Raw genomic sequence first — 10,444 nt, 5'->3', positions numbered from 1 at the left:
TAGCCATGCATACACAGCTATAGACAAATCTTAAATGCATATGGCATAAATGATTTGAAATAAAATGATATTTACTGTGTTTCTATAATGATGATGATTCTCTTTATAAAATGTAGCAAATTTCACACACTATAATGTATCATACTTTAGTGAGGTAGTCTAATACCTTACCAAAACATAACAATAATCACTACCAGTACGGTATTTCTTCTGATATATAACTTTTAATATGTTTTGATTATCTGATAGGTTTCATAGGATCTCTTACGAAATTAATATAATATAAAATGTATATCAAATTTGTAATGAAATACATTAAAATGCAACAATGTTACATATATTGAATAAACACAAGACAAATTAAGCAGTTAAACATGTTCTTTGGCTATATAAAAAAAAATCCTTAACGAAAATAACACCATATGAATTTCTTCAATAAATCTTATGTTTCTTACGTAAATTATGTAGATACAAATCCAACAATAATACCATTATAGTTTCTTATATTTTTACACACAAGATAGAATGAAACGTTTAAAAATAGAAATTTCAATGCGACATTTTACAATTTACATACACATTGAAAAAAAACGGCAAAAAACAACAGGGCTATAAGAATGAACTGAACAAAATAAAATTGAAAAGGAATTGAAACAGATAAGACTCAACTGGTAGCTCTAAGTATTTTATATATTCTCTAGGCACATTGTTTTGTTCAATTTCAATACAGATAATACAAATACACTAACAACTACAAACCACATTCAAAATGCATTTCCAGTAATTTGCCTGAACAATCCGACATATCACCATCATAACACATCGCTATTTCTTTAACTTTAAAAATCACTTCGAAGGGGGGAATGGTTATGAGTAGCACCATTGTTTTTTATAAAGACTCCAAGACTTTTCACTTTGAAAGAATATCCTACTTAAATACTGTTTTGTCGAACACTACATAAAATATTGTTTCAATCGAAATTGATTAAGCGATTAATGAAATGCACGAATTAACGGGAATGATTGTAAGTAGCACCATTTCTATAATAAACAGACCAAGACTCGTCACTTTAAGATTGTCATTTTCAAATTGTCAGAAAACAACACTTTAATACTAATTCGTCGAAAACTCCTGGGAGGGGGGAACTTCCATTGAAGAGTGGATACCATGCATGACCCCCCCCCAAAAAAAGTAAAAATATCTCTATATAGATAGGGAACGTTATGTAAATAAGGGTGTCAAAAACACTAAAATGATGAAAAAAAGGTATATATTTCGCTAGGAAAACTACGTGTTTACGGTCCAATTTGCGAGGATATAAAAAAAATGAAATAGATTATAAAGGATGTACTTTTTGCCCCAACACTACGTGTTTAGAGTCTGATTTGAGCGAAGTGTGTGGGATGGAATGCATGGGCGGAAATCCCGGGGTGGGGGCAGGGGGACGTGTCCCCCTACTTAAAATAGTAGGGGGGCACAATATCACATGTCCCCCTACTAATTTTGGTCTTTTATGATGGTAAGAATTACATTATTCAAAAACGTAATGAAACGTGTATTTTAGGACGAAATTACCTAACTTTTAGCATAACCCTTTTTTTTTTGCTTGTGAAATTTATTTTCGTCGAAATGAGCACAAACTTAGGGTGCTAACCTTTCTTCTTTTCTTTTTTTTTTGCTTGTCAGATTTTCCAGCCTTTGTCCCCCTACCTTTTTGGACATATTTTCGCCCCTGGTGGAAAATATAAAGGTATAGCCGACGTCCTTGATAATGTCTGCGACAAGACATCGTTGTACTTGTTTAGGGGGTCTTGTCAAGGGTACCGTTTTGTTTCCATTACTTGTTAAGGGGTGCATTTTCATGAAATGGAAAATACTTGTTTAGGATGCTGTTCGAAACCCCATGGTCACGCATTTTATCCACTCGTCAATAAAAGTGCCCCCCCCCCCCGACAAAGACTGAGAGTTTTCTTTTTTTTTCAAATGTTAACATTAATATGAATATATATAATATGCAATTCTTTGCTTAATAAATATAATTCAGGTTTGCAGGCAATTGTAAAATAAGTGACTGTATTGTACCAATGTATCTATACGAAAGAACACCATTTCAAGGTCGGTCAAACGTGATTTCTATGACAAATAAATAACTCTATTTAAAACAATAATTTGCATTTTGACCTCTTACTTTTTTGTAACATATACCTATGATCTTATGAACTTGTATGGAAAACATATAGTAAAAAGCTACAACATAGATATCATCTTTGCAAAAGAGTGGATACGGAATTCAACCTCGTTTTAATAACCCTGTTTAATGTCATTTTAAATGTTTAGATAAAAGAAAGAGCGACAGTGTCTCATAAATTCAAATACGAAGAATATGAGTTAACGAAATAGGGCTCTGATAATATTTTTTTTGATCAATTTAAAATCAAAGTAAAGATAATTTTATACTATACTTGTTGGTGTAATTTATGAAAGATTGTTTTTATTTAATGTCTGCTCCTACATGAAATTGTAGAAAGAGGAAGGGAAGAAAAAAATTACGCGTTTGAGACGATTCCTTCGTCATTCTCTCCCAACGGGGTCCGAGCTTGTTTCGAGCCTGGCTTGATTGAACAGCTCAAAGGGAGGTGCGCCATCACCGACGAGAAACAGGCAGCAGCGGCAATGAAGAAGGCTCCTACGTAATTACCCTGGATGTCACGACACAGACCTGGGAGAGAGGGATAAAGAGAAGATGTGAAAGAGAGGGAGAGGGAGAGAGGGGGGGGGGGGGGAGAGGCGAGAGATGGAAAGAAAGGGGGAGAGTGTGTGGAATATATGAAGAAAAACGAGAATGGGGAAAGTATAGGTCACTGTAAATTTTCGCATTTTCTTTTCACACAGTTTTTATTTTATTTAGGGTCTATATAAACGTAAATTGAGACACCAAATAGTAATGGAGGTGGATGATTAGGAGTCGGATGACAACACTATCCTTATTTTGTTTTACTTTCGAGTTCCCTGTTGTTTAAATCACAATCTCGCATTTGACCTTTTATCATTAGTGTCATGCACCATATCTTTTTATAAACTGAATTGAAGCGAACTGGATGACGTCAGTTGCACTTTACTACTGGGCTCAGCTGTGTTCAATGAACCGGTTTTTAATTGATTATTTTGTACAGACCTTTCTATAATTCGACATACGTGCATGTAAAGCGTTTGCAAATATCTAATTAGATATTAAAAACAAGCACGCGGGGTTTCCAGAAATAACCAGTAAGGAGGAAGGAGGCTAAATGGACCATTTCTTTTAAAGGGGGGGGGGGTAGGGTATAAAATGTCATCACTCCAAATACTCTCTCCTTTTTTTCGTTAACATGGTTGAGTTTACATATATCATCCAGAGGGGAAACGCGCCTCTGAATTCGCCGCTATGAATTACCAATCATAAGAACGGACCCCAAAATGAAAATAATAAATGATCAAATATATAGAAACAATCACGACATTATATAATCGGCCCCAACCTATTAATGTCGAAATAAAATCAAGGTAAAAATTTGGTAGCATATCGGTAAACAAAATTATTGATCCACATTCATGATAGTCGTACAAAAGGACTAAAATCCACCCCCCCCCCCTTATTAATGCTTTGATTATGATTGTGTTGTGTAACTGCGACCAAAACAATAACAATACACAATTTATAAATTTCGAATCAAGTATCTGAACCCCCGTACGGGAAATTATCAAGGTCAGATTACGTAAATAAAACGAAGCCATACTATTACCGTCATGGCTTTAAAACTGAGGCATTCTTTTTTTTTCCTTATTTGATTGATTATGAAAAGTCTATGTTTCTAAAGCGTTGATTGTTTGATTCTGAAAAGTCTGTGTTTCTAAATGATTATGGCTCTCATGAAGAACACAAACATCGTCTTCCACAAAATAGAGTATTCATTTTTCACTTGAAAATATGCAGCTCCATAGAATATGTCAATAAATACGAGGGATAACATTATTAACGGTGTGTGTCACCCTATGTGAACCTGGGTCGCATTACACAAATCTTAACGATAAATCTTAAGCTTGATTTTTACGATTGATTGCGAGGTGTTGTCAATGCAATCAATCGCAACAATTTGTTCTACAATAGATTATGTTTGTGGCACGGAGCCATGGTGTTGTTTGTAATAAACGTTACAAGAACAATGGCGCATCACTCAGCGCCAGCACGATAAAATGTCGTCATAAAATCTGGTTCGTTCTTTAATATTCGAAGTTCATGGTATTTTGCTTTTATTCAATCTGAGATTTATGAATTATTTGTGTGTGTTAGATAAAAAACATGACTGTCTTAAAATCGGGGAGGTATGAAGGAATCATTCATTGATGTGAAATATGGGGGGAAATAGAGATACATAAAAAAAATCTTAAAGTTTATTTGGTATCACATTAATTATCACATTTCATTTAAACTTAAATTTTAGCCTATATTAATTTTGAATTCTACCCGAGAGAGAGAGATGGGATAAGGGGGAGGGGGGAGTGGGGACAGGGGGGCGAGATGTTGAATTAAAATACATGCGCCATCTATTATTATTATCATTATTTGTATTTTGTTAACTTTTGGACTTCTGCCAATTACAAGCTTTTTTAAAAAGGCTTTATACAGGTGTTCCATTTTCCATTTATTTCTATCACTTATTAATTTACTATGCTTATGTATTTGATATATCTTTTGTATATACATGTGTATTTCAAATGTAATATTTTGTTGTTTTTTGATGGAAAAGAATAAATGAATTGAATTTTATTCCATGCGTGTATGTGAACAAAATCAAGATTTACAAAGTGGTACAATGTTATTAATGATAGTTCGCTTTTCTTACACCCCCTCCTCCTTCAATTTACCCTGAAATGTGTTATTTTAAGAATACGTGTAAATATACCTATAACGTGGTAGGTATGACTTCCGATACATCCGTGGCGTGATAAGCCAAAAATAGGAGGGGCAAGATATCACGTATCGGACAAAATTTATCAAGAAGTTGCCAGCGAGAGAAGCAAGCGAGCAAACATTTTTGTAATAGATTTTGACATAACATTCAGAAAATGGTATCGTGTTTCACCCTTCTCTCTTGCCATTTTTTTTCTTTGCCTCTCTATTTTTTTTCTTGGAGATGAATTTTTATTGGAGGCAAGCATCCCGGCCAAGCCTCCATCCATTGCTCATATTCCTTCTTGACTAAAATGCTTCATGTGGACATTTGAAGACGTTGATGTATCAAATTGCTCGAATGCTTAACACTGCGTCTTGAATAGGCCTATATCTGTTAAAGGTATCAGGTGAACTCGACTGACATTTACCCCCTCCTCTCTCTCTCTGCAGTACGTGTCTTTCTACCTCATGTCACTGACTATATATCACCCTATACACATAACGTAATTACTACCATGACTATGTTATTTTCTTTCAGTGATAGTAAATCGCTCCGATTTCAACTTTCTCTCCTTTCTCATTCCTCCTTGAATCAAGCCTCTCGTTATACACAAAAATCTTTTCTCCCATCTCTTCCTTCTATTGTCATTAATCTTATACTTTTAATATCAAAATGTAATTCAAATCCAAGTATTCGCTAATAATATACGTTCTCCGGTGTGAAATAAAACAAAACACTATTTTTTCGCAAAAGTGAACTTTTTGCTTGTAGATCTACGGGGGGGGGGGGGGTGTAATAAGAATTTTGATTCGAGACTCTGCTGCAGGAACTTCTTTTATTTTAAGGATAAATTTTCTTACAGTGTAGAACGCACAATTTCCCTCGTTCCAGCAAACCTACCCGTCTCCCTACCTCTTACATTCCTCATCCCCAACACCCAATATCTCAGAGGATCTCACATCCCCTTTCTCTCATCTCCCGCCTGTTTTCCTGTCAGCACGACTGTCACTCTGAGACGGGGCTGATGGGACACCTACGGTCCTGGATGACACTCGACACCCCTGATCACAATTATATAGCTTCAAGCTCCTTGTCATATCAGTTGCATAAGTATTATTGATCTTACAATATATATGTCTCACTTTTCTGTCTTCTCTAGCTTCCTATAACCCCTTCCCCTTTCATCATCCCTTGTTCTTTCTTTTCCACCCTTCCTCCTCTTTAATTTCTTTAACCTTGAACAAGGCTCTTGATATCATCAAATTTGCATTCGTGCTACAGGAGGCGTATCACGCCACAAGGTTTTGAAGCTTTTAGGGAATTACGTCTTCTTCTGTTCACAATTCTGTTATATGTATACTCTTTTTATGGCAGATGATTTTGTATAAATTATATTTTGTGACAATGGGAGAAAATAAATGCATATTTGAATGTTTTCATTTGGTCATGTTTAATTCAATCAATTATGTTACTTATTCGCGGTGGCTATTTGCATCCAACGTGGTGGTCTTCTATAAGGCCGTGATAATGATAAAACCAACAACACATAAATTTTCATAATTTAACTCATTGAATTCCACTTTTTTATTAAATTAGATTTCGTTTCTATACTTCTCAGTATTAACCTGTGTGCATAAGAGAAACAATACCAAGAAACATCATCAGGGAAAGGTATCATCATCCTTTCCCTCTCCTGCCCCCTTTTTATCTCTTCGTCACCCCCTTGCCCACTCTCCTTCTCTCTCTTCCCCCTTGATTTATTGACTGATTGGTTGATTGACTGATTGATTGATTCATTCATTCATTTATTGTTGATTGTTTTATTGTTTCATCAACTGATTGAAATATTGATTGATTGGTCATGATTGATTGATTGGGTTATTGACCAGGTTCAAGACATATAAAATGCATGTATAATGTTCAAATGATAAAAACACCAAATTAATCGTTCTAACTTGTATTTTCTAAGGGTGCATGATGTCGCCCCACCCCTCTTGGACACATCCCTCCATGCTCTATCCCCTCTCCCACTCTATACCTACCTGCTATAGGCGGACTGGTGAGCATAGCGACCCCTACGGCCAGAATGACACCAGGATATGCATATTTCATTTGGCCAGGACCGAAGAGTGACACACACATGACAGTTTGGAGTGTTGCACAGGCCCCGGTGGTATAGCCTGCTATCGAACAAAACACCACCTGAGCTGTTGAGGGGGAAAGAAATTACAGAAAATATACATAATTGAATAAAAATTGTCATTTATGCAAATAAGTAAAGAATACAATGCAGGGTGATGAGTCAATGCAATAAGTAATGAATAATTGGACGAATGCATGTTCTAGTAAATTAATGAATTAAATTATGAATATTTAACGCTGAAATCAAGTGTATATCGATGAATAAAAACATGGACAATTCAAATAACAAACTATGATCGTTTGTAGTCAGAGAACACAACTTACAATGCACTCATTAGTAAAAACGCAATTGTATAAGATGGATAGCTGACATTTTTAAAGTATATATTGGAAAAAATCACAATAAGTTTTCATCATTTTAATTTACCCATCTATCATTTATTACCTCTGGTGTAGTCACTAATGTACTTACTCTCTTAACAATTTATACTTATTCGATATTGCATTGGTTAATGGATTCGACAACCATGACAACAGATAGTCTGAAAAAAAACAGAGGTAGGCCTTCGTTGTACAACGCTATTCTCTTATTTTCTTCACCGATATTAACTGCCTCGTTAAACTAAAAACTGCATGCCTGTGCACAGAATGATGATGGAAATCATTTATTGAGTATTAGAAAGCATTATAATGCAGAGATGTTTTCTGCTTCAGTTCTCGTTGTCATTAAAGGAGAATGAAACCTTTGGACCAAGATAGCTTGTGTGAAAACAGAAAAATCAAAGAAACAGATCAACGAAAGTTTGAGAAAAATCGGACAAATAATGAGAAAGTTATGAGCTTTTGAATATTGCGATCACTAATGCTATGGAAATCCTCACATTGGCAATGCGACAAAGATGTGTGATATCACTCTTGAACAACTCTCCCCATTACTTTAGTATATATTTCACTTAAATTGCCTCTTTTATTACATCTATCAGTAGAACATGTATTCTTTCTATAGGAGTGCATGTAATACAGATTTTTAAAGAATACATCATGGACAAAGAGTTTGTATCACCACACGAAAAAGCAAAAAGACACATTTTCAGGGTATTTCATAGTCTATCAAAGGGAAAGTTGTTCATGTGTGACATCACACATCCTTGCCGTGTTGCCAATGGGAGGATCTCCATAGCATTAGAGATTGCAATATTCAAATGCTCATAACTTTCTCATTATTTGTCCGATTTTTTTCAAACTTTCTTTGTTCTTATTCTTTGATTTTTCTGTTTCGACACAAGCCTACTTGTTCCAAAGGTTTCATTCCCCTTTAAGCTTTGCCTCCTTGCGGCTATCCGTCAAGAAGTCATTTCCCTCGAAATACTACAAAAATAGCCACAAAACTGCATATCTCAACGATAAAATTGACAGAATGTTTGCTTGTGTCGCGACTATTATGGAATCATAAGAAAGGTGGGGTTTTTTTTTTGGGGGGGGGGACCTCAAAACGGACGAAAAAACCGAAACTGTCACTATCTAAATACAGAACAATGCTGAAAATGGGGATGGCATATAATGGACATAATGTGAACAAACATGCCTCGCATAGGCCGACATTCTACATTTTTAAGGACATTACTTACATATGGTAAATGATTCAGTACAATAAATGATGTTTAGGAAAACAATTGGATGTTATATGAAACGATACGAAATCCCGTTGGTCTTTACCCGTTATATTGATGTATAATTTTAAAAGAAATGTAGGTCGACTCAGCAGTGGCATATCTGTAAATATCAGTATCATGAAATCACTTACTTAACAATTATAAAATAATAGATAATATCTATTTCTTCACCAGTGACGGATTCAGGAAGGGGCAAATCCGGCTTGTGCCCCCTCCCCTTTTGCCGGCATACCCATGTGTTTTTTTTTGGGGGGGTGTACAAAATATTTTCCAGAAATAATTGTTGTGCAAATGAGGAACCTGACCTAAATCGCCATTAATTGGGAGTGTAATTCTATAGGGGGAGGGGGATTGTTCATTTTTCTTGTAAAAAATGATGCCTCTCCCCTTTAGAAAATTCTGGATTCACACCTGTTCTTTACTGTACTGTGTTATTTATTTTGTCATCTCTGTCTAAAATCAAACATAATACTGGTAAAACGCACGGTAAGCAGTCTGCCTACAATTATGTTGACAGAAATAAGAGCCCATTACCCTCTTCAACCCTCTTTGCAAGTAATCATCGAATCATTATTTGAATTAATAGGGACAGTGCTATCCAAAGGCCTTATTTGAGTTTGATTATTATATCAAATATACTTTTATCCCATGTATACGCCCTTAAAGCCGTCCAAACGATGTTTGCATTTCATTTCTCATTTTCATTTACTTCCGCAATATCAGAAAATTAAATACAGTTTTTTATATCTCAACATCATTATGGAAAAGATACAATTAAATTACATTGGAATAAAACAATACAATACATTCGTGAAAGCAGTCTTGGTAATGATCATGAAACTTAAAAGTTGTCATGTCGAGGAAACCTAATGAAAGCAGAGCTTGTGAAACAGGTTCCCTTTAACTTTTTTAATGGTATCATTGTTCATAATTTAAATTTAGATATAAAGAATAATGACAATGGACAACACAACACGAAACAGGACAACAAAGAAACATCCTGCAGTTTTTAGACTGTGACGAACAATTTGGTTGTTTGAGTTTGCGTAAACTTGAAAGTAAACATGGTAAATAAGCTTGCTGAGTTTTTTAGTTACTCATCCAGAGAATTTGATAAATGAGGACCAGCGTAAAATATGATAGCTTTCTGTTTAAATAATGTTCTCAACAAAGTAAGGTGAAATGATAATTCTCCTGTGGGATAGCTATGAAAATGAGATTTTTTTGTAAAATATAAATTTAGTAGGGTTGGCAATTCGCCACGATTTAATTGGTACATAAAACAGCCAAGACGAAGGTGATTTAGGTAATTCTTTTTCAAAATTTTATTCTAATAAAAAGTTCGTCTGTGTCAATCTGTCTTCGTGACTTCTAATTCTTATTACGAGCTTTTGAATCGGCAATAGTTTGTCCAAATAACTTCTAGAGGAGTTACCCCAGCTAATATTTGACAACGTCTGGGGCGTACGTGTTTAGGCATAGTTAAAAGTAAATACCGATTGAGGCAATAATTTTAAACCAAATTCTTACATAATATCCTATCGAATGGATTCCCAAGTCTGTGTATGTATGAAATGAAAAAAATGTGAAAAAAATATTTTGGAATGAATTAGGTAATTGCTGAGAAATTAGCAAAATAAGCTTCAAAATCAAGCACGATATCGGGTATTTTTTCAAGCGATAACAATACTGTC

The 10,444-nt window shown here is 34.9% G+C and overlaps 1 protein-coding gene across 1 annotated transcript in view; it reads right to left on the bottom strand.

Moving 5' to 3' along the window:
- Positions 1 to 1,950: 1,950 nt before the first annotated feature.
- Positions 1,951 to 10,444, bottom strand: part of LOC121423642 (monocarboxylate transporter 14-like) — a 33,439-nt gene continuing 24,945 nt past the window's right edge. Inside the window, exons 5-6 of the mRNA XM_041619052.1 lie at positions 6,978 to 7,142; positions 1,951 to 2,720 (exon numbers count right to left, since the gene is read on the bottom strand). Coding sequence (XP_041474986.1) covers positions 2,548 to 2,720; positions 6,978 to 7,142 — 338 coding nt within the window. The 3' untranslated portion in view covers positions 1,951 to 2,547. The remainder of the gene's footprint in view (positions 2,721 to 6,977; positions 7,143 to 10,444) is intronic.

The sequence above is a fragment of the Lytechinus variegatus genome, chromosome 11 (assembly GCF_018143015.1).
Source record: "Lytechinus variegatus isolate NC3 chromosome 11, Lvar_3.0, whole genome shotgun sequence".
Lineage (NCBI taxonomy): Eukaryota > Metazoa > Echinodermata > Echinoidea > Temnopleuroida > Toxopneustidae > Lytechinus > Lytechinus variegatus.
Note: the sequence above shows the minus strand (reverse complement) of the source record. Positions and strands in the feature narration are given on the sequence as shown.